This window comes from Mauremys mutica, chromosome 21 (genome assembly GCF_020497125.1).
Source record: "Mauremys mutica isolate MM-2020 ecotype Southern chromosome 21, ASM2049712v1, whole genome shotgun sequence".
Classification (NCBI taxonomy): domain Eukaryota; kingdom Metazoa; phylum Chordata; order Testudines; family Geoemydidae; genus Mauremys; species Mauremys mutica.
The window spans coordinates 23,706,577-23,731,953 of NC_059092.1; the positions used below are offsets into that span (position 1 = coordinate 23,706,577).

The window sequence follows — 25,377 nt, forward strand, 5'->3', positions numbered from 1 at the left end:
AGCCTCTTAATTCCATTGTATTGTTTTATGTTGCAGTATGTACATGCCATGTTGTTCTACAGATGTTACAGAGAAAAGTTAGCAGTTGAGGCCCTGATCCTGCAAACACTTTTGTACATGCTTAATTTTAAGCATTTGAGCAGTCCTATTCGTTTCACTGGGTTTCTTTGCATGCTTCTAGTTAAGCATATGTGTGTTTCCCAAGCCTGGTAGCGCTGATTCTACAGATCACAGAGATTTTGGATAAATATATTTTGTCTGTCTTGAGTATTAGTATTCCTTGTGGTCTTTCACTTTTGAGGGGAAAAATTGAATGTTATACATTCAACCAGCTGGTGATGATAAAAAGAATTATTAATTGGCTTTTGAAATTCATTAAAAACATAATTAAACATAAGCATGTTGCCAGCAAGGTGTTGCACATATAGAGTGCCATCCTTTTGGATGAGATATTAAAACATGATTCCTTCTGCTTTGTTTCTGGTCACTGTTGAGGTAGAAATTTAAAAAAATTAGGATAGTCATTGGGAAAAATCTATCAAGCATAACCCAGTATCTCTGTCAATAGTAGTGCTCTTTCAAACAATTATAACAAATCTGACATCAGGAATCATAACACTCAAAAACCAGTAGGAGAACACTTTAAGCTGTCTGGTCATTCAATGACAGACCTGCGGGTGGCAATTTTGCAACAGAAAAGCTTCAAAAACAAACTCCAAGGAGAAACTGCTGAGCTGGAACTGATATGCAAACTAGATACAATCAATTTAGGCTTAAATAGGGACTGGGAATGGCTGAGCCATTACAAACATTGAATCTATCTCCCCTTGTAAGTATTCTCACACTTCTTATCAAACTGTCTGTACTGGGCTATCTTGATTATCACTTCAAAAGTTTTTTTCTCTTACTTAATTGGCCTCTCTGAGTTGGTAAGACAACTCCCACCTTTTCATGCTCTCTGTATGTGTATATATCTCCTCAATATATGTTCCATTCTATGCATCCGAAGAAGGGGGCTGTAGCCCACGAGAGCTTATGCTCAAATAAATTTGTTAGTCTCTAAGGTGCCACAAGTACTCCTGTTCTTTTAATGTATGAAGTATTGCTGTGTATTTTCCTACATTATTATTGTATTGCCAGTTGTTAACTCCTTGCTCTGTAAAGTACTTCTTAGAGCAGGGGTGGGCGAACCTTTTGGCCCAAGTGCCACATATGGGTATGGAAATTGTATGGTGGGGCCATGAATGCTCACAAAATTGGGGTTGGGGTGCAGGAGGGGGTGAGGGCTCTTGCTGGGGGTAAGAGCTCTGGGATGGGGCCAGAAAAGAGTTCAGGATGCGGGAGGGGGCTCTGGGCTGGGGCAGCGGGTTGGAGTGTGGACTCTGGCTTGAGGTGCGGGCTCTGGGGTGGGGCTGGGGATGAGGGATTTGGGGTGCAGGAGGGTGCTCCGGGCTGGGACTGAAGGGTTTTGTAGGGTGGGAGGGGGATCAGGGCTGGGGCAGGAGGTTGGGGTATGGAAGGGGTCAGGGGTACAGGTTCCAGGCAGCACTTTAGAAGCAGCAACATGTTCCCCCACTGGCTCCTACGCCAGGAACTGCGGCCAATGGGAGCTGTGGAGGCGGCACCTGCGGACAGGGCAGCGCATGGAGCCCCCTGGCTGCCCCTAAACATAGGAGCTGGAAGGGGGACATGCTGTTGCTTCCGGGAGTCACAGCACGCACGGACTGGCCTCCGACCCCACTCCTGGGCTGGAAGTGGGAGCGGGGCAAGCCCAAGACCCCGCTCCCCAGCGGGAATTCGAGGGCTGGATTAAATCAGCTGGCACACCGGATGTGGCCCATGAGCCGTAGTTTGCCCACCCCTGTCTTAGAGTATGAACAAATAGCTTGTAAAACAAAATCTGTCTTGTTCTAACATTGCTCTGGCCACTTAGCTGTCACTGCTTTTGGTAAAAACTGATCATTTGGATCTTAGCCAAACCATCTATAGAACTATTTTTATTTTTCTATGTGGTTGAAAACAAAGCCCAAGTGAGAGTGAAGGTAGTTCCCAGGACCAGACCATTCTAACCATGATTTGGTGTTGGTAAGTAATGGGCGTAAACTTGTATTGCAGCCCAAACAGCTGTAGCTGCACCAAAGATGTGGAAGAAACCAAAAGATCGGACCCAAGCCACTGAGGAGGTGTTAGAGGCGGAAACAGAGGTAAGGGGTAGTGTAATCTTCCTATATCTTACTTTCAAGACAATGTGTAACCCTCTTGTAAGGCTAGCTTGGGTCACACACTACCACTCATTTAGCTTAGAAGGTGTAAATGGACTTGATTGTGGGGGCACACTGTCAGATACACTCCATTATACTTTAAACAGATATCTAGTCTGCAGCTCTTTTGGATACCTACATATGCATTCATTTTGTCTAATTTATATCCTCCCCACTCTCTGGGTCACACATCGTAACTAATGTAGTTCAAATGAAGGATTGCACAGGTCTTGCTTTGGAACCCATTAGAGCTCCTCAATAATTAGCCTCAGCTGTTGGTATTGAGTGGCATAGCATGCCTTTCCCCTTCACAATGCTGTATTTGTGATGTCATGAACAAAGAACTATGTCTTTGTGGCAGAATCAAGCTGGAGAAGCCAAGATGTGAAAGCATGGTAGTATTCATGCAAACCTGCATATCAACAATAGCTACATGAATAGAGAAAATGTTCAGCAAATCTGAGATTCCCTCTACCTGTTCTCTCAAGTTTGCACTGGTGTGAGGTCCTTCTTTCTGGTAGTCTGATACGGGCCACCATCTCTATTAAGGGATAGATGATAACCTTTGGATGAACTTGCACAGCTCCTGTTGACTTCAATGGGATTATTGCAGTACATCTTCAAGGGCAGAATTTGACTTTTAAAGGGCAGTGGTGGTCTCTCAGGGTCAGAACACTAGGAGTCTTAATAGGGTTACTTCTGTAATGTGTAGCAGAGTAAAGGGAGTTGCAACTATTGCCACTAGAAGGCCTCATTTTGGAGTCCTCTTCCCATGTAGGCCATGTTTAAATGTGCAGAAACTGTTGAAAGTCTGAGAGAGTTCTACTTTTTGTACAGAGACAAACAAAAAATTAATACGAGTGCATTAATTTCATTAGGTTTGTCTTGGTGGGTTTTCTCTCCTCACGTTGCTGGTTAAACTAGTTTCTGCAGTTCATCATCTGCTTTTCTATGTGCTATCAGCTCTGTGCTGTCAGTCCTTTAGCAGTAACTACGTTTTTACATGTTGTGGTGCTATGCTGAGGATAAGAGTGGAGGGAAGTTCATACATAGATATTGATGGTAGAAAAACCTTCTCAGTTTTCACTACTTTTTCAGCCAGTGATATCTTATTTTCTTCCCCAGTTGTCCTAACTGTGTTTTTGCTACCCCAAAGGTCCATATCTTGGTTACTACCCTTCCTATCAATCAAACTTTCCAGCTTGTAGAATGACAAGAGCTGCTACTGCAGCATTCCCAGTACCAGCTTTTCCAGGGAATGAGAGACATGGGGCAGGGGTCTCTTCTAATGTCAGTATAGTTGCATTGTATTTATCCTCTTCCCACACATAAGTGTTGCATTCATAACTGTATTTATCAACAGTAATCCACATATCTTATTCATAGTTTAAAAAATGTATTTTGAAAATTTATTTCAGTTCTTCTAAATATGCACTGACCCACTATAGTTATTATTTGTCAAATGCTATGGTAAATAATTTTAAACATGCTGAGTGGTGGAATTGTTCATGGTCTGGTACACTATGAAGAATGCAAAGGTAACTTGAAAGTTAAACTAAAACTTTTGCTCATAAGGCATGTTTGTAAATGGTTTGATTTGACCTGTTCTGCACACACAACCCTGGTGTCCAGCATGAGTGACAGCACTGGCATGACTTTGGAGAAAGCTACTGGGAGCCCAATGACATTATGTTTACATTCTTGTGGGGTTACTGTCAACATGTGCTTTAAATTATCTGGGGAAATCTAGAATTAGAAGAGTCATGAAAAAGGGGGAGTTAGCAATAGAGCCTATAATCAGATTGATTAAAACAGTCCTTTATCAGCACAACTAGAAAAACTGGCTGCCTTTAGCCAAACTGGGTAAATGGAAGCATTATTCATTGTCTCTTCTGAGAGCACCCTGCATATGGACAAGCTGTACGTTCCACAATTTTCTCTCATCGCTCAAATCATTTTATTGGAGCTCTGTCATCCTTCCACTGTAGAAGTATGTTGCACCAAGTTGCTTGTATCTGCAGAATTAAGCATGAGTCTCTGCTCCTAGTACATCCACCTGTCAATGAGGATGTACTAGGAGCCTCATCCTTGGTGTCAGCAGGTGCCTGTTTTTACTCTGCAGTAATGACATACAGTCTAATTATGTGTATATCCAGTTCTTAGTGGACAGGTGCCCATATCACACTTTCACATTAAATATCCTACCATCACAGTTTGCCCTCTGGTTGGCATATTCAACAGAAAGGCTAATTATTAAATGCATCGTGGAAATTGAAGTCATCATCATGCCCTTTTCCAAGCCAGGGTGTGAAGTATACTGGCAGGGGGCAATGTCAGGAAAACTTGCAGTTGTTGTGTGTTTTTTTTATCACTCAGTTGAGGACTCAGTTTCCAAGGCCATTTGGCATTTTCACTAATGCCAAATTTACTTAAAGAAAAATGTTGTAAATTTACATATTCTTTACTTAGGACAGTGCAGAAAGCATTTTTTAATGCTACGTTTTAGATAGCGAAGTGATCAAATTCCTCTTTTAAGCATCATAAATTAATTACACCATTTGTTTAATGGATGAATGTGGTATGAATTTGGACTTCTCCCAGGAAAATTGTGTTCCTAGCACTTCACTGTATGTAATCAGAATAAGGCTGCCCCTTGGAGCATTCTAAAATTAACATACAAAATATGGGATTTCCTGAAAAATAAAAGCCAGATGAAATTGCATTTGTGTGTTATATTAGCATTATTTATTGGAAACTGCTCCAATTTGTATTTTTCATTTAAAGAAATGACCCCTATGAACAGGGTTCTGCACTGCTTTTAGTGGAGCTGCTGTTCTCCATCAGATGAGGGAGTGAGAGATTGCATGGGTTTGGATTGCTATCTGTTACTCCTGATCCTCATATTACAGGGCTTAACTGTTCCTTCCATTCTAACTCAACAGTACATGTAGACTTTATAGGTAATATTAAGCCCTTCCAGTTACACTGTTAATTCATAATGGGTTACCTCAGAAAGAGATATTGTGTTTTGAGTAAATGATCTTATTTACTCTGTTTCATTATAGTGGTACATGTCACAGTTTAAGATACATATACATTATATCATTGAGCAAATGTGCTGTAGTGAATAGTATGTAGCCGCTTCACATACGGAGTGTCTTGGAAAGGGTGTTGATTTTAATCAGAATCTCTCTCTTGCTTCTGCTTCAGCGTAAAGCAGAAGAGGAACTTTCAGGTGACAAAGTACCTGAATCTGAACAGGATAAAATGAGCCCTGGGTTCTACCTGGAAAGAGATACTTCTGAACTTAAAAAAGCAAAAGTTGTGGAAGAAAATGGAGAGCAGGAAGAAGAGCCTATACGTAATGGTGCTGAGTGTGTTTCAGAGAGGGGAGGACCTGATGCTAATTCAGGCTCCACAGAGAGCTCTGGTGAAGGGCTAGTATACCAGTATAAACCAGGTAAATCCGGCCTTCCAGCCTGCCTGAATGCATGCATGCTTTGCTTTTCTGTCTTCCCCCCTTCCTTCAGGATGAGTAAGAAATTCAACATAGGCCCTAAGAAAAGAAGGATGCTTATGGACTAAAAGCAATATACTCACACTGGGGAGATGTTGTGTTTTACAATATTTAGCAGTATTGGGATTTTGCTAATCTACAAGCCTAGAGAGCCCTTCTAGGAGGACATAAGATTGAAAGTGTAATTTTTCCTTTCTGGTGGTGATAGAGAAGAGAGGGCTGGAGAGGAAGAGGGTGAGAGGAGAAGAAAATTCCTGGCTGCTTTAATTTATATGTCTGTGTATAGATGACTTCAGCACAAGTGCAAGTGGCTGTGTGAGGTAGCTGCCACACGCCTGGCTTTTGAAAGTCCTCTTAGTTTTAGAAACTTTAATTAGAAGAGACATGAGAATATTTGACACACAAAACAGAACCATCAGATCTTTTCATTAGTATAGTAGCTCTGCTGTAATATAAAACAACAGATCTTAATTTAAAGTTGGTTTAAAAGATTACACTATCAGATTTAACTACTGAATACCAAACCAAGTTGTATAGTTTAAAAAAAAATACCCATTTATACAATTTCATAGATTTTAATGCCAGAGGGGTTGCATATGATCTAATCTAACCTACTGGCCTCTGATTTACATCTAGACATTCAAAACCTTCCATTTCTAAACTGGTCCGAATTGGAGAAGATGATCCTTTACAAGTCTATGCTAAATAAAAAAAATAAATAATGCATGTTAATATTCTGTCCAATCCTAGTTATCTAGCCCTAATCAAGCAATGGAATGTTATTCTGTTGTCAAATGATTAGAGCAGGGGTTGGCAACCTTTCAGAAGTGGTGTGCCAAGTCTTCATTTATTCACTCAGATTTAAGGTTTCATGTGCCAGTAATACATTAATGTTTTTAGAAGGTCTCTTTCTATAAGTCTATAATATATAACTAAACTATTGTTGTATGTAAAGTAAATAAGGTTTTTAAAATGTTTAAGAAGGTTAATTTAAAATTAAATTAAAATGCAGAGCCCCCCGGACTGGTTGCCAGGACCTGGCCAGTGTGAGTGCCACTGCAAATCAACTCGCGTGCCATAGGTTGCCTACCCCTGGATTAGAGTGTGGGTTCCAAGAAGACAATTATTTTCCTGGTACTTAGTGTTATAGATGCTGTACCTGTTCTATTAATGATAGTATTTATTTTGTATAGCCTGAACTGCAGTATAGTCTCACCTGTTTAGCAAAGACTCTTAAGCCATATTCTTTACTTGTGGTTAGTACCAACTTTCAAGTATTTAATTTTTCAGATACGGTTTCCTCTGAATAAATGAAACAATTTCCTTAATAGCTTAATAAATATAAAGTGTTAAGTAAAATAGGTAAGGAACACAGACACAAATCTGGGGAGTGAGATATAGGAGAGGAGGAACTATTGTAGTCCAATTACACTGCTGCTGCTTCTGCAGCATTCCATTCTGTTGAAGATCAGAGTAGCTTTTCTTATATTAACTTGCAGAAATGAGCAAATCTATTGATAGCATGATAATTCATAGCATGGCTACCAAAAAAATAAAAAGCCTCTGGTAGTCTACTATCTATTTATGGTAGACCACCTACTTATCAGGTAAACAGATTTTAAAGTAAACCTGCAATTTGTAAGATGTCTTTTAATAGAAACGTCATGCAGAGTCAATAGTCCTACAAATTTCAGACCTTTCGGGTGGTTTGGCAGTGCTTTAACTTGTTCCTAAAAGGAATGAAACAAGTGCATCCCTTTTGAAAGCAAAGAGCACTTTATTTTTATTCTGCAAGGTGATCTTGACTAGTTTGCACAATAATCATCAGTTGTTAGATCTTTTCAAAACTATCCAGATTTTGCCTTTTAGTAGATTTTAGGAAGAATTCTCCATTTGGCCTTGGTTTGCTCTGCATGTAAGAAGGCTGTCTCTGACATTTACTATCTGCTTACTTTTCACACTATAATTTCTTTTTAGGAAACTTCCAAGAGAAAAAGTTGAGTGTATGTAATTGTTATTTTTGCTATTTTCAATATTTATCCACATACAAATGGGAAGCAGTGTGGTCCAGTGGATTTGGATTTCTCGCCTGCTGAACTGGCAAAGGCCCTGTTTTCCCCATATGTAAAATGAGCATAGTGATAAAAATACTTCGAGATCTGTGGGTGAAAATCACTGTAAAAGGTCTAGGTATTATAATCCTTTGTATATGGTATATTGTCTTTCTCAATGAAAAGCTTGTTGTTTGGAAAAAGTTTCTCTTTGTGGTCATAGGGTTGTGGGTGATGTCATAATGTAGAGAATCTGAACTCAAGGTTCAAAGGAATTAAATGAGGAAAGAGTAGAAAGATGTAGGAAGAAAAGTTTAATAGAATAGGCTGAGGTAGGAAACAGCAATGCAGTTCAGTCTCAGTAAAACACACAAAAAAGAATCTCATATGTTTTTCTTCAGATAAAAATGTGTTTTCCCCTTTATTAGCCTGATTAATCAACCTGGCTGTTGAGCTAGTAGATGTTTTCTTCAAGTGCTTGCTCATGTTAATTCCAAGTAGGTGTGCGCTTGCTGCGTGCACAGTCACCGGAAGGTTTTTCTCCTAGCAGTATCTGTCAGGTTGGTTCAGGCGCCCTGCCAACCCGCCACCCGTTCAGTTCCTTCTTACTGCCAGTGATAGTCATTGGAGCGTTCCCGTCTCTCGTTTGCGCCTTGAGCGATCTCCTAGTGGACTCTTAGTTTAATCTGTAAATAGTTAAGATAGTTGTTAGCAGTTCTGCTCCTTCCTGAATCTCAGTCCGGGCTCATATGCAGACACATTCCTCTTTCCTTGGAAGGACCACCTGTTCTACACATTTCTGCCTATTCCACTTGTCCACAAGGTTCTGCTCAAGGTCAGAAAGGAAGGAGCCTTGGTGATATTGATAGCGTCAAACCTAGCCCTGTCAGCACTGGTATACCACTGTCCTGGAGCTGTCAGTGGACACCTCGATCATCCTGCCCCTAGTTCTGGACCTGATCACCCAGGACCACAGCCGTCTCCGGCATCCCAACCTCAAATCTCTCCACCTCACGGCATAGAGGCTTCATGGTTAAATCCACTAGAGCTCTGACATGTTTGGGGCCCGTTAAGGAAGTCCTCCTTGGCAGTAGGAAACCGTGCACTAGGGCCACCTACTTGGCCAAGTGGAAGAGATTCTCGATTTGGTCGTTATGGAATCATATTTCTACGATGCAGTCATCAGTACCCTTAATCTTGGACTATCTGCTGCACTTAAAGTAGCAAGGACTGTTGATGTCATCAATAAAGGTTCACCTGGCTGCCATTTCGGTGTTTCACCCAGGGGTTGCTAGCCAATCAGTGTTCGCTAACCCAGTAGTTGGCCGTTTTCCTAAAGGACATGACAGGTTATACCTGCGAGTACAACAACTGTGATCCCTACATGGGACCTCAGCCTAGTGCTTTCAAAACTAATGGAGCCCCCTTTGAGCCCTTAGTGACATGCTCACTAATCTACCTGTCAAGGAAGGTGGCATTTCTGGTGGCAATAACCTCAGCTAGGAGGGTATCCGAGCTTAGGGCCCTAACATCCAAACCTCCTTACACTATCTTCTATAAGAACAAGGTACAGCTTCAGCCTCACCCAGCCTTTCTTCCAAAGGTCATCTTAGTTTCATGCCAATCAGGACATTTTCTCCCAGTTTTTTACCCTAAGCCACACACTAATAGCCGGGAACAAAAACTCCATTCCCTGGATGTTCGGTGGGCATTGGCCTTTTATATTGAACGGACAAAGCCATTTTGAAAATCGAACCAGCTTTTTGTTGCAGTAGCAGACAGGATGAAGGGCCTCCTGGTGTCTTCCCAAAGTCATCGTGGATTTCGTCCTGTATCTGGGCCTGTTATGATTTGGCAAAGATACTTGCCCCCTCACTGACAGCACATTCCACAAGGGCACAGGCCTCCTCGGCGGCAGTCCTGGCACAGGTCTCAATCCAGGAGATCTGCAGGGCCATGACATGGTCATCAGTCCACACTTTTACTTCTCACTATGCCATTACTCAGCATTCCAGGGACAATGCAGCATTCGGCAGAGCAGAGCTTCAGTCGGTGAGTCAATTCCAACCCAACCTCTAAGGTACTGCTTGATAGTCACCTAATTGGAATCAACGTGAGCAAGCACTCGAAGAATCAAAAACAGTTACCCACCTCTCGTAACTGTTGTTCTTCAAGATGTGTTGCTCATGTCCATTTCAAGACTCACACGCCTATCCCTTTGTTGGAGTGAACAGAAGGAATTGAAGAGGCGGCGGGTTGGCAGGGCCCTGTATGCGATGCCATGAAGGCGTGACTCCAGGGGGCACCTGAACTGACCCGATGGGTACCACTAGGGGAAAAGCCATCCAGCCACCATGCACACAGAGCGCGCATACCTACTTGGAATGGACATGAGCAACACATCTCGAAGAACAACTGTTATGAGAGGTAGATAGTTTTGGTTTTTTTCTTTTCTAATTTCAAACACTGCAGCCAGCAGAGAAAATCATGGCTCCAGATCCTCAGATGCTAATTTTCTGTAGAATGTGGGTATACACTTTGTTCTCAGACAAGCAAGTTATTCTCTTTCCCTACCACAATCAGCTTCCTCCTTTTGAGAAAACCCTAAATAAATTGGTGAAAAATTTTAATACCTTACGTGTGCCTGACTGCTCATCTGCAGTTGTCCTTGTCCCTCATGGTTCTGCCATTTGTCTTACCTTAAACATTGACATTGTAAAGCAAAAAACTTTGAAATTTTCAAGCTGCAATTGAACTCTGTTCTACTCCCAGCATAGAGTGCTCAGAAGTCAAAGCATTTTGTTGCCATCTTTTCAAAAACTCTGATTTTGCTCCTCCATTCCTGAATCTGTTTACCTAAAAGAGCTCTATTCTGGATTTTTATTGTGTCGAGCATCTAGTCATGGGTGAAAGTTGGTGACTTTAGTACTTTATGTGACTCCTCCTGGACTTGGCTGTGTGCTCCCCATTGCTTATGCTCTGACAATTTAACTTGTTTTTTCCTAAGTGAAAATTTAAAAAAACAATTTTAGCCAAAGTTACCTTCCTCCAGGTTTATCTAAAGTGTACTTTCCAGGAGCAAAGCTCTTTGTGTTGCCTATGAACCTGAGCTGTCTTGTATCATTACAGAACAGTGGAAGCCCATGAATCCCGAAGGGAAGAAGCAATATGATAGGGAGTTCCTGCTGGATTTCCAGTTCATGCCTGCCTGTATACAGAAACCGGAAGGGCTGCCTCCCATTAGTGATGTGGTCCTCGACAAGGTGAGAGGAGACCCAATAAAACAGGTGTGTGCAAATTCTGTAATAAAGAGGTGAAGATACTAAGAATCATTTGACTGAATGGGAATTGGATGAGAAAGAGGGGGTTTACCTTTTAAATGCCAAGAATCTGAATTTCCCAAAGCTAACAACACATCCAAGTTCATGGTTCTATTGCATATTCAGTTACCATCAGGAATTAATATAAATGACTGTCGATTCTAATGCAAACTAGAGTATTTGGTGAGCTTTTTGGCATATGTTTTGTCAGCAAGGGAATGGAGATGGTATTTGGTTAAAGCCACATATTATAAAATAACACAGGCTTGGGCTGTAGTTTTCAAACTTTTTTTCTGGTGACCCAGTTGAAAAAAATTGTTGATGCCTGCAACTCAACGGAGCTGGGGACGGGGGGTTTGGGTGTGGGAAGGGGCTCTGGGCTGGGGTAGGGGGTTGTGGTTGGGGAGGGGTTCGGAGCTCTGGGCTGGGGGGCAGGCTCTAGGATGGGGCCAGGGATGAGGGGTTCAGGGTGCAGGAAGGGGCTCTGGGTTAGGAGGGGGGGCTCAGGGTTGGGGTTGGATTACCTCGGGCAGCTCCTGGTCAGTGGCGCAGCAGAGGTGCTAAAGCAGGCTGCCTGCCTGTCCTGGCACCACGGACCATGCTGCATCCTGGAAGCGGCCAGCAGCGGGTCCGGCTCCTAGGCGGAGGCATGCAAGCAGCTCCACGTGGCTCTCACACGCCGGCACCGCCTCCTCCCAGGAACTGGCCAATGGGAGTGCAGAGCCAGTGATCAGGGCAGAGACAGTGTGCAGAGCCCCGTGGCCGCCCTGCCTAGTAGCCAGACCTGCTGCTGGCCACTTCCAGGGCACAGCGCGGTGTCAGAACAGGTAGGGACTAGCCTGCCTTAGCCAGGCAGCACTGCTGACGGGACTTTTAAAGGCACAGTTGTCTGTGCTGACCAGAGCCACCACGACCCAGTGCCTTCCATTCTGCGACCCAGTACTGGGTTGCTACCCACAGTTTGAAAACCACTGGATTTGAGTGTAATCAATTCATGAGCATGAACTGACCATCAGTGCGGACTCGATTTTTTAAAAATGTGCTTCACTATGAGATTATATTGTTTAGTTTACACTATCACATAAATATGGTGAGATGGAGTCGCCCAAATGTCATTACACAATTAATCTTCTCACTATCTTTTTGTATCTCTTGCAGGAAAGTTATTCATTATTATTTTTAAAGAGCTAGTCCTAGGGAGTCTCACCTCAGTTACAGCCATGTAAATCTGTTGACTCCTGCAGATTTACACATTCTTGACAGAACAGATTTGGGCCCCTAAGATTCAAGCACGAATCAGAGTATTTGTGATTTCCTTATTGGGTGAACATTTCCACTTTAAACTTCCAGGGACTGGCAATGTTTTAAAACCCAGCTATGCCCTTAGGAAAAGCTTTATCCAACTGCCCTTTCAGTTTTCTGTGACCTCACCTGGTCATCATCTTTTGAGGTTTCTTTGCTTGCTCGGCCATTTGCCTTGTTAAAACTGAGGATATTTGTTTCAGATCAGATGACAGTTTTGTGATCCTTAACCATGACCATCAGATTTATTGCTCAAATAGCAGTGCAGCTTAGCCATTTTTTTATTGTCTATAAGTCACGTCAAACCCTGACAAATTTTCCAAAGTTCTCATAGTCCTTGTTGTGGATTTATGTAACAGCCATTGGTGTAAGGCATGGCACAAATGAAATACAATTTTTTATGTGTAACTAGGGCTATTAATAGAAAACATTAAACTTACTGTTTGCTAAAACAACAATTCTTCTTCGAGTGATTGCTCCTATGCATTCCATGTAGGTGTGCGCGCCGCACGTGCACGGCTCTTCGGAACATTTTTACCCTAGCAACACTCGGTGGGTCGGCTGGGCGCCCCCTGGAGTGGCGCCGCTATGGCGCAGGATATATACCCCTGCCGACCCATCCGCCCCTCAGTTCCTTCTTTCCGCCTGTGACGGCCGTTGGAACAGTGGAGCGCGGCTTAGCTGACCTCCACTTCCCTAGCTACTCGTAGTTTCTCTCATTTAGTATATAGTTCAGATGTTTATAGTTGTAGTTAACTTTATTTGTTTGTAGTATAGTATTTATTTTCAGGGGTTTGGGGTTTATCCCCTTCCCCTCACCCGGTGCCGGGTCCGATGTCCGGTCCACAGGGTTCTACACTGCTCGGCCGGCCACAAGCCGATGCCGACAAGAGATCCTCGCCTAAGTGCCTCGAGGAATCTCAACTAGCAGATAAGTGCCGCATTTGTGAGGCCTTTAATCCGAAAACAAAGGGGAGCGGGACTTTCATCTCAAGCAGCTCCTGAGGGAGGCAGCTCTTGCTCCTCCGCTCTTGGCGCCGAGCACTGGTTAGTCTTCAAGGAGCGCTCCCTCGGCACCGGATCGCCGGTACCGCCAAGGCCTCCCGGCACTGGCCCTCGCTGGCTCCGACGTCCACTCGGCATGGTTCCCTCGCCTGGAGGATGAAGAGGCACGATATGCTTGCTGCGTCCGAGCCGCCTGCTCCGCAGCCGAGCGTTATGCTCAGTCGGAGCGCCTGGCACCGATGTCGGCCGCGGCACCGACAATATCCGCACCATTAACTCCGGCCAGGCAAGAGCTGTCGAGTCCGGTGCTGGGAGGCTCCCCGGTATGAACCGTGGTTGAGCTCGCTATGACGCTGCGTCCGAGCCGCCTGCTCCGCAACCGAGCGCTATGCTCAGTCGGATCGCCCGGCACCGATGTCTGCCGCGACACCGACAGTATCCACACCGTTAACTCCGGCCAGGCAGGAGCCGTCGAGTCCGGTGCTGGAAAGCTCCCCGGTACGAACCATGGTCGAGCTCGCTTTTAAGCTGCGTCCGAGCCACCCGCTCCGCAGCCCGAGCGCTCTACTACGTCGTACTGCCCGGCACCGGTACCTGCTGCGGCACCGACAGTATCAGCACCGTAGACTCCGGACACGCAAGAGCCGTCGAGTCCAGCACCTGAACACTCCCCGGTGCGAGCTGTGGTCGAGCTCACTATTCCCTCCACGCTGGAAACATTTCCACAGCGAGGGAGTTGATGGCAAGGGCAGAGCCTGCACTGCTTTAACCCCTGACACCGCCGGTGCGGGTTATATTGTCTATCGGCGAGCCTGTCTTGCTCACGCCACCCTGCGTCGGTACCGCAGAGCGGCACCGTTCCCGATCGCGGTCCCACAGACGTTCTCGGTCCCGTCACCGATCGAGGTCCCGACGCCGCTCGCAGTCTCGGCACCATTCTCTATTTCGGTGCCTTTGGTACTCGCGGCACCGGTCGGCGTCCCGTTCGCTGGCCCGGTACACTCGGCACCGATCCTGCTCCCGGCACCGCCACAGGCACCGAGACTCCCATAGCCATTCCTGAACATCGAGCCTCGCGCTCTCGGCCGACCGCCCGGCACAGATCCGGTGGCAGGTCCCGGTCTCGGTACCGGTATGTCTCCCGGTACCAATCCCCGGGGCCGTGTCGAGCGACATCAGTTAGAGAAGGAGACTCTACCAAAGGCTCTTCAGCTCCTTCAGGGCCATCCAGCCACGCATCAGTGTTGCCACGTGCGGACACTTCATATGCGCAGTACTCTGTTTTCCGATGTGCCCTCCACAGTCTTCCAGGAGACCTATCAGTGGTCCTTCTAGTCACCTTGGGCGTACTACCACGCCAGAGGCATACCGGTGCTCCCATCTCGCTCCGTTCCAGCGGAGCTCTGGGTGCCAGAGGCGACAATTAGCCGTCCCCCTCCGACCGGTACGGAGCAAGCCCCGGTTCAGCCACCGGGCTCCCAGATCCCACCGGATCAGGAGATCGTCCAGGAGCGCGAGCCCACACAGGACCCGCTTGTCCCTGGCCTTTCTTCTGCCTCCTCCCCAGATGAGGCGGGGGCAGAAACATACTGCTCGAGCCCTCCTCTGATCGGAACGCAAGTGCATGGTATCATCCAGGGGGTACGAGTACCTATAGGTACATCTACCCTCCCCCGCTCCCTTGTCGTCCGGTCCCGCAAGGGGATGGAACGCCATGGCCAGCAGGCACCAGCTGTAAGATGTACTCGGCGGGTGCCCTGCAACTTTGTGTAGCAAACTAGCAAGCCCTGCTTAGCCGCTACTATAGGTGGCGGTGGGCAAATTTACAGAGTCGGTTCTTCAGAACTCCCGTCAAGAGTTCGATGCCCTCCTGGAACAAAGGAAGTCGCTAGCGAGAGCTTCCCTCCAGGCCTCGTTGGATGCAGCTGACTCCGCTGCCACGACTCTGGCCTCGGGTGTTGCCACGAGGCGTTTTTCATGGCTCCAGTTATCAAGCCTTCCCTCGCAGCTGCTGCACACTATACAGAACTTGCCCTTCAATGGCAAAGGCCTGTTCTCTGAAAAAACTGGCCCTAGGCTGCAAAGCCTAAAGGGCAACAGGGTCACTTTCCGCTCTCTCTCGGCATGCACACGCCGGTGCTTCAGCGCCGACCCTTCCGTCCCCAGCCTGACCGCTCTTACCCTGCGCCTAGACAAAGCCAGGACTTTGCCAGCAGGCGTCGCTTACGCGGTCGTAGGCGTCAATCAGGACCCCAAAGGAGCCAAAATTAGGGTCCGTCTAACCGCCAATGGGGCAAAAGCCTACCCATCCTCGTCCCTCTTAGGGACTCCTCTCATGAGCGATTCCTCTTGTAAGAGGTGCGGACGCTCCTCTTCATCGGAGCTATACAGGAGGTACCTAAGGACGAAACCTAATCCCCTAGGCGAAGGGAGGTCTCAGACCTATCCTAGATCTGCGGGACTCAACAAGTTCACAATGCAGATAAATTCCGCATGGTACCCATGGGGACCGTCATCCCATCCTTGGATCCCGGAGACTGGTATGCCGCCCTCGATATGAAGGGCGCGTATTTTCACGTCGCCATTTCTCCTCCACAGAGAAGGTACCCCCGGTTTCGGGCCTACCGTCGTTTCCGGAGGGACCACCGAGCCCAAGTTACCAGTCATGTGGGCATCGACACGGACCTATTCCTGTGTCTAGGCCTGATGATCAATAGATAAATGCACTCTGATTCCCACACAGGGAATAGAATTCATTGGGGCCATCCTGGACTCCAGTCTCGCCAGAGCCTGCTTACCTCCGCCTCGGTTGCAGGCGATGGTAACATTTGTACAAGGTCTACGGACCTTCCCGACAACTTTGGCTCGCACTTGCTTAGGTTTCCTGAGTCACATGGCTGTCTGCACGTTTGTTTCCAAACATGCCAGGCTTCGCTTCTGTCCACTTCAATCGTGGCTCACCTTGGTGTACCACCCGAGCAGAGATAGCATTCTCATGGTCGTCTCGTTCCCCCTGAGCATCCTAGGCTCCCTCGACCGGGAGTCAGCGCCCTCCCTGGTGTATCCAGGGATGCTGTTCCATTCACTCCTCGGGGTCCCTTATGACAGACACCCCATCTCTCGGCTGGGTGCTCACCTGGGTCAGTTTCGCACTCACGGCCTTCGGTCGGCTCAAGAGCTGGCCTTCCGCATCAATGTCCGAAAGCTGAGAGCAGTCTGCCTTGTATACCAGGCATTTCAGCTGGCGGATCGCCTCAGCAGATCCTTCCTGTCTCACAAGTGGTCGTTTCCTCCGGACATTTCCATTCCTTTTTTCGGAAGTGGGACTTTCCCCGCATAGCCCTCTTCGCTCTCACGAGAACGAAAAGAGAGAGAAGTTCTCCTCATTCCAAGGCCTCTCCCCGGGCTCGATCTTGGAGGTGTTTTCTGATGCCGTGGATGAGCCATCGGCTGTACGCTTTCCACCGTTCCCGCTGGTTCACAAGGTCCTGCCAAAACTCCGCAGGGACAGAGAGCACCTGATCATGATCGCTCCAGCGTAACCCAAGCAGCACTGGTACACCAGGTTGCTACCCCTGTCGGTAGCCAACCCTATTTCCCTGCCTCTTTGCCCAGACCCCATAACGCGGGATCACGGCAAGCTTCACCACCCAGACTTGTAATCCCTGCACCTCACAGCATAGCTGCTGCGTGGCTAAACCGAGCCCAGTTGCATTGTTCTGCCTCGGTTCTACGGGATTCTCATGGGTGGTAGGAAATCTTCCACTCGGTTAACGTATCTGGCAGAGTGGAAGCGTTTCTCCTGCTGCTGCGAAACGCACAATGTTTCTCCTGCCAAGGTCCCGATCCAGTCCGTCTTGGACTACCTCTGGTCTCTCAAACAGCAGCACCTGGCGCGGTCCTCATTAAGGGCACTCTTGGCAGCCATCTCTCCCTTCCACCCAGCGGAGAGTGGCCGCTCCGTATTCTTACACCTTGTGGTTTCTAGGTTCCTCAAGGGCTTGGAGCGTTATACCCCCCCAGTTGGCCCCCGCCAAAACCTGGGTCTTCGACCTGGTTCTAACCAGTTTTATGATTGCCCATTCGAGCCACTGACGACATGCTCGCTGACATACCTGTCCTGGAAGACAGTTTTTCCTTGTGGCCTTTCCATAGGCCAGACGAGTCTCCGAGCTTCAGGCGCTCACGATGGACCCACGGTATACTGTGTCTCTCAAGGACAAGGGCAGTTGTGACCACGTCCGGCCTTCCTCCCTAAAGGTGGTGTCAGCCTCTCATATCAGCCAGGATATCTTCCTTCCGGTCTTCTTTCTGAAGCCTCACTTATAGCAAGGAGAGCAACAATTGCCCTCCCTAGACGTCCGTAGGGCATCCGCAATCTATATCGAGCGGGGAAAGCCCTTTCGTAACGCCCCCAAATCTTCGTCATGCTGGCGTGCTGGACGAGGGGCATGCCTATCTCCTCCTAGAGGATTTCGTCTTCAATGACATCGTGCATCCGCACCTCCTGGGGTTTGGCCCATGTTCCATAGAGCCACCTTACTTCACATTCCACCAGGGCTCAGGCTTCTCGGCTGCCTTCCTGGCTCACGTACCCTTTCAGGGGATGTGTAGTGCAACTACCTGGCCCTCGGTCCACACCTTTGCCTCATTGGCCCAAGAGTCCAGAGATGATGCAGCCTTTGGCTCAGCAGTTTTGCATTCTGCAACATCTAACTCCGACCCCACCGCCTACGTAAGGCTTGGGAATCACCTACATGGAATGCATAGGAGCAATCACTCGAAGAAGAAAAGGCGGTTACTCACCGTAGTAACTGTTGTTCTTCGAGATGTGTTGCTCCTATCCATTCCAGACCCGCCCTCCTTCCCCACTGTCGGAGTAGCCGGCAAGAAGGAACTGAGGGGCGGATGGGTCAGCAGGGGTATATATCCTGCGCCATAGCGGCGCCACTCCAGGGGGCGCCCAGCCGACCCACCGAGTGTTGCTAGGGTAAAAATGTTCCAAAGAGCCGTGCACGCACGGCGCGCACACCTACATGGAATGGATAGGAGCAACACATCTCGAAGAACAACAGTTACTACGGTGAGTAACCACCTTATATATGTTGTAACCGTGCTTATAACTGATTGAAACATTGGCAGAGGACTGTTAACAGATTGCACATGTTTGTAATAACCACATCACAGAAGTTTAACAAACTCTTTTCGTTGTTGTTGTTGTTCCGCCGGCAGATAAATCAGCCCAAATTGCCAATTCGAACTCTGGACCCTCGGATATTGCCTCGAGGACCAGACTTCACACCAGCCTTTGCCGATTTTGGGAGGCAAACCTCCGGGGGAAGGGGTGTAGCTGTAAGTATGAACTATCTCCAGGCTTGCTAAGTTTAAAAACTGGCCTTGATATCCATGAAATCTAACCTCAAGCCTTTTAGGGATCTTAGATATTTTGGTTTCTATTCAGTCTGCCTAAAGTAGAGAAGTTATTTTCCTTGAGAACAAATATAGAAGCAAATAAAATCATTGTGAGTGCTTTTAACTTGATAGAAATTGGAGTAAATGGGTTTGGTAATAATTTTTCCCCTTTCTTGCTCAAAAGAGATCTACTTCAAAATCATCCTTGCAGCAGTGGGGCACAGCCTCTGTGGTACCACTGGCCACTTTAGTAACATCCCAGGAGCTTGGAGGACACAGCTAATTTAAATACATATTTTTCATACAGTTGCATAAGTTTTGTGTCCGTGTGTGTTCTCACATAAATCCATTTATATTAAACGCAAATAAATAAACTATATTTTTCTAACTGAAGAGCTTGCTTTCTCTTTGTTCTATTTCTTTATTTTTTTTCTTTCCACTTGCCACTTTGCTTCATTCACACTATTTTCTCTTTCCTTTCTTTGTGTTCTCCCCCTTTTATATTATGATTTCTTTCCTTCTCCTCTGTTTTCCTATCTCTGCCCTGCCTCCTCCTTTTCCTGAATTCTAAAAATCTTACCCCTCAATTCTTACTTCTTCCCTTCCTCTCACATTCCCTGTTCCTTGCTCACGATTGGCTGAAGAGTGCTGCCTCACTAAAAGGGCCAAGCCAGCTGCAGCCTGAAGACAGAGGCTGCTGTGATTGGATGAAAATAAGGCTCAGTTTTGCTCTGCTCTGCTCTGCCACCAGCTGATGCTGTATTCAATTGTGTGTCTCAGCTGTGCAGCAAGGAGTGGATTTCACTTCTGCTTCTCACTGATCTGCAGCTGTTTGAAGCAGGAAACAGGAGAGGAGCAGCAAGCAACTGAAACAGGAAATGGCTTCTAGAGGAGGGAGAAGCAGGGAATGGGAAGCGAATGCGTCCTTTAAAACTAATAGTTTCTAGTAAGAAATTTCTCCAAATATCATTCACGTTCATATCAGCAATTTTCCAGGATATTAGCATTCAAAAGAGCAAATTTGATTGGGGCTTTGTATAAATATAGTGTATCCATTTTGAAAGGTAATACTGTGAACTTAGTGTGTGTGCCTGTCTTTGATAGCTTTAAGTCTTGCTTTTAGTCTCAAAAAATGATGGTACTCAGCCTTGAAGCTTTGATGCAGTTAAAGATGGCAACATATTTTTTTATTCAGAAACTCTTCAGTGGGCTGCAGGTTGCACGCCAGTGCCATACAGCATTAGTTCTTCTTGAGTGATGGTCCCTATTGTATTCCACTGAGGAATTATGCCTGCGCACTATGCGTCCAGAGTTAGAGAATTTGAAAGTAGTGTCTGTTGGTCCACGCATGCTCACCTTGTGCTTCCATCTGAGGTGATGAAGGGCAGGGCGGACCAACTGTGTCTCCAGTTCCTTTTCAGTGATGCATGGTCTGGATTAGAACTTCCAGGGTCCTCGTCTCTGACGCACTTCTGAAAAGATAGTTGTAAATAGCTTTAATGAGTTTTTAGTGGTTTTACCAGTTTTATTTTCTCTTAGTTTTAATAGTTAATACTTTTAGCACTTGTTTTTAGATAGGCTTTGAGGTTTTCATCCCCACATACGGGTACCAGACAATGCCCAGGACTCCAGGCTTCAAACTTTGTGCCTTCTGCCTGCAATCCTTTTTGGTCAGCAACAACCACCAACGCTGCCTCTACTGCCTGGGAGGAGCTCACATCATGGCCAGGTGCAGTATTTGCCAATCCTTCCCCAGCTGCACCCGAGAAGTCTGGACACTTTGCCTCTAGAAGTATCTCATGGAGCATGCCATGAGACCACACTTGGACCCAGGCCAGGGAACAGCCCCTGTATAATGGCCTGATTCAGCGAGGAGCATGCCTCCTACTACTTCGTCTGCCTCTGGTGCCAGCAGAACCGCCCCCATGGCGGGGCCTGGTTAAGAGGTAAGGAAGCCCTCCTGTAATCATGGGACTAAGTATTTCTCTAAATCAAAGAAGATCAACACTCCTTTCACCAGCTCAGCCCAAGGGGACTGAGTATGTTCTAAGTCTCACAGGCACAGGAAAAAGACACATAAACAATAGGACCCAGCAGTTCTAGGCGCCGATCCATTGGTACCGTCATCTCCGGCACCCCACAAGATGCGGGACTGTCCCATACTGGGAATGATCCAAGCGCCAGTACCAATGCCTGGGAAAGAGAGAGTGCCTCTCACACCAGGGATATCTGGAGCCATGGCTACATCTCAGGACGTCTTTTCCTTGCTGGACCCAGAGTCACCCCCTCCATTGGGTGCCTCTACTTTTAGAGAGATTATATCCCATGCAAGTGATGTGTCTCCGATACGAGGTGCCTCACCCTCTGCACCAATGCTCTACACTCTTCCACTGGCTCCGATGGTACCACCTGTGACAGGGTCAGGTCAGATGGCTACAGGAGAGTGCTAGAAGGCAGATATATTAGCCCCAGGTTAAGTAGGTCCCCTTTCCCTGGGTAAGCTAACAGGGAAGGTTCCAGAACAATCAGGAGCTTCCTGGAAACAATTAAGGCAGACAGGCTGATTAGAACACCTGCAGCCAATCAAGGCAGGCTAATCAGGGCACCTGGGTTTAAAAGGGAGCTCACTTCAGTTTGTGGTGCGCGTGTGAGGAGCTGGGAGCAAGAGGCGCAAGGAGCTGAGAGGGAGAGGGTGTGCTGCTGGAGGACTGAGGAGTACAAGCGTTATCAGACACCAGGAGGAAGGTCCTGTGGTGAGGATAAAGAAGGTGTTTGGAGGAGGCCATGGGGAAGTAGCCCAGGGAGTTGTAGCTGTCATGCAGCTGTTACAAGAGGCACTATAGACAGCTACAATCCACAGGGCCCTGGGCTGGAACCCGAAGTAGAGGGCAGGCCTGGGTTCCCCCCCCAAAACCTCCCAACTCCTGATCCAACACAGGAAGATCTCTGAAGATACCAAAATCCGCCAATAAGCACAGGACCCACCAAGGTAGAGGAGCAGCAAAGAATCCTGTGGCACCTTATAGACTAACAGACGTTTTGCAGCATGAGCTTTCGTGGGTGAATACCCACTTCTTTGGATGCAAGAGTATGGGTATTCACCCACGAAAGCTCATGCTGCAAAACGTCTGTTAGTCTATAAGGTGCCACAGGATTCTTTGCTGCTTCTACAGAACCAGACTAACACGGCTACCCCTCTGATACTTGACACCAAGGTAGAGGAGGAACTTTGTCACACACCATTAAAGCCAGAGTGCGCCGTCTCTTTTTCAGAGGAGTCAGAACTGAGAGAACCACCACCTTTATCATACCACCCTTATGCACCATCGCAGAGACCACCACATCTCCGGCAACAACTACCACCTCAGCTACCGCAAAGCCACTGGTACCCCATGCCATGGGACCACCACAATCTCTGTTGGATCCAGCCTATTGGCCATATTGGAGACCCTGGGCACAATATCGCCCCTTGAAACTCGCCTGATCTGTGAGGGAACTGTCACCTGCCTTCCCCTTGAGGGATTCTTCCAGTAGGCATATGGATCCAGTGGTGGAGAAAGAACTTTTTAGCCTGGTCCCGGCAGTTCCACTGGAACTGGCAAGATTCCCTTCCTCCTCACCAGATGAAGTGGTGGCTACATCATCCACTTCCCCAGCAGATGACTTCAGGCAATTCCAGGAGCTGTTATAGAGAGTCATGGTGGAACTCCAGATTCCTTTAGAAGAGATCCAAGACTTCCAGCACAAGCTTCTGGATGTCCTTGACACCTTGGGGCTGACAAGAATAGCATTGCCAATTAACTAAGCTAGACTGGAGCCTTCCAGAATAGTGTGGTACACCCCTGCCACATGCATGGCTATTATGTTCTGGCCAAAGGATCTGAATTTATTTTCTCGCATCCACCTCCAAATTCCGTAGTAGAGGGTGCTGCAGAAAGGGCCAAACAGCAACACCTTTGAGCCACACCTGCTGATAAGGAAGGGAAACATCTAGATCTTCTAGGACATAAACTTTTCTCATCTTCTAGCCTACAATTCAGGGTCACTAATTATTAGCCAAATATGACTTCCTAAATTACAGTAAATTTGAGGAATTTGCTGTTAGCCTTCCACAACAAGATCATGCTCATTTTCAGGCACTTGTTGATGGCAGGAAGCTCATGGACAGAACTGCTCTCCAATGGGGGAGGGATAGCTCAGTGGTTTGAGCATTGGCCTGCTAAACCCAGGGTTGTGAGTTCAGTCCTTGAGGGGGCCATTTAGGGATCTGGGGCAAAATCAGTACTTGGTCCTGCTAGTGAAGGCAGGGGGCTGGACTTGATGACCTTTCGAGGTCCCTTCCAGTTCTATGAGATAGGTATATCTCCATGTGCAATAGATGCAGCAGATTCCTCCTCTAGGGCCATGGCTACAGCAATAGTCATGCATAGATAGTCTTGGCTCCATTCTTCTGCTTTTCTTAGGGAGGTCCAGAATACCATTGAGAACCTCCCTTTTGACAAATCCCATCTTTTAAACCAGAAGACAGATGAATTCCTACATACACTAAAGGACTCCAGGGCTACTCTTCACTTGTTGGGCATCTACACTCCTGCCCTGAAATGAAAATTCCACTGTCCGTCATCTACCCAGTGCTTCAGGTCTCCTCAGTTCTACCCACAGAGACCTAATGAGCCCCAGGGAAACATCAAAAGACACAGAGGTCTTTCCTTCCAAGGCCTCCCTATCAGGCTTCACGTTCCAGACCCAACCTCCAGCGAAGGGGTGTTTTTAATGTGAGCCCAAGAGCCACTGATCACTAAGTCTACTGCCTCACAACCTTCCTACTCCCTTTGGGGGTCATTTCCCCATGCTTGGAGTGTGATAACAGACAGATGGATATTGACATCATTCACTGTGGCTATATAATAGAGTTTGTCACACTACCTCCTCCAAAACTCCCCTTCCCATCCCTCTTTGGGGACCACTCTCATGACAGTATTCTCGTCCAAGAGGTGAACTCCTTGTTAAACGGGGAGCAATAGAATACGTTCCTCCAAAATATCAGAGAACGGGATTCTACTCAACTTACTTCATGATACTCAAAAAGAAAGGTGGGTGGAGACCAGTCCTTGATCTTTGGCACCTCAGTCATTCCATCTACAAACTCAAGGTTCATACAGCAGTGATAATTCCATCCTTAGAGAAAGGCATGTGGTTTACAGCTCTCTATATGAAGGACGCTTACTTTCATATTGATATTCATCCTGCCCACATAAGTTTCCTGAGATTTACAGTGGGCACCCACCATTTCCATTACAAGGTGCTCCCTTTCAGGATAGCTACTGCTCCCAAAGTCTTCATCAAAGTATTGGCTCCTAGCCACCAGATCCAGGCAAAAAACCCACGCATCAGCCTCTGTGTTACTTAGCCTCCTTTCTTCCATGGGAATCAGTATCAACTTCGAGAAATTTGATCATTGATCCCATGCAACCTCTGCACTTCATCTGTGCTACCATAAATTCAGTGATAGCACAACCTTACTTGCCCAGGGACAGATTTCAGACAATGAGCATCATCATAACTCGCATCATGAGCAATCCTTATGTATCGGCCAGGACTTGGCTGTCCCTCCCTCCTTGGTCACATGGCTTTATGTGCCCATGTGACCCCCTTCATGTGACTTCACCTCCGCTGCCTTCAGACATGGGTTCATTTACTCACCAAACCTGTCACTACATGGACTTCATGCTGACAGTCCCTGCCAAGGTACTGTCATCCCTCCAATGGTGGTCAGACCCACATCATGTATGCATGTTGGTTCCCTTTCTTTCCTTCTCCGCAGACAAGATGATAATCACAATACTTCCCTGGTGAGCTGAGGAGCCCACAAGGAATGTGGACTCCCAGAGAATCCAGGATGCACATAAATATCTTGGGACTCCGAGCTGTAAGAAAGGCATGCCAATCTTTCCTTCCATTCATTCACTCACATCACATTCTCATCATGTCAGACATCACCACTGTTTTCTATATCAAGAAATTGGGGAATGAGGCAGTCAGTCTCTGGAACTGCTGCATCAATCATCAGATCCTCTTGTCCACAGCCTATCTTCTGGGGACACAGAATGTACTCGCAGATTCGCTCAGCAGACATTTTGCAATCGACCACGAATGGGAGCTTCACGACTCAGTAGTACACTATATTTTTGCCTGATGGGGTCCCCGACTGGAGACCTATGGGAGAACAGCAAGTGCACCACATACTGCTCCAGGAGAGCCCTCAGTAACCACTTCTAGGGCAACACTCTCCTAACTCTCCTGGTTAGACTAACTCAGCTATGTCCTCCCTCCACTACCGCTCCTGCCTTGAGTGCCTCACAAAATCCGACAAGACAGAGCAACAATCATTCTGACAATTCTGGTTTCTCAATCTCCTCCACATGTCTTCCTGCCCACCAATTCCCATCTCCAGCTTCCCTGATCTGCTGACCCATTTCAACACTGAGTTCAGGCATCCCAATCCACAG

At 46.9% G+C, this 25,377-nt stretch overlaps 1 protein-coding gene across 14 annotated transcripts in view; it reads left to right on the forward strand.

The window, feature by feature from the left end:
• EIF4G3 (eukaryotic translation initiation factor 4 gamma 3) overlaps positions 1-25,377 on the forward strand; it is a 502,573-nt gene that overhangs the window by 371,017 nt on the left and 106,179 nt on the right. For 7 of the 14 annotated variants that reach the window (XM_044996525.1, XM_044996530.1, XM_044996526.1 and 4 more), the window contains 4 exons: positions 2,116-2,204; positions 5,472-5,721; positions 10,959-11,116; positions 18,689-18,808. In XM_044996525.1, the coding sequence (XP_044852460.1) occupies positions 2,116-2,204; positions 5,472-5,721; positions 10,959-11,116; positions 18,689-18,808 (617 nt within the window). The remainder of the gene's footprint in view (positions 1-2,115; positions 2,205-5,471; positions 5,722-10,958; positions 11,117-18,688; positions 18,809-25,377) is intronic. The other 7 variants (XM_044996527.1, XM_044996533.1, XM_044996528.1 and 4 more) reach the window with 1 other exon arrangement.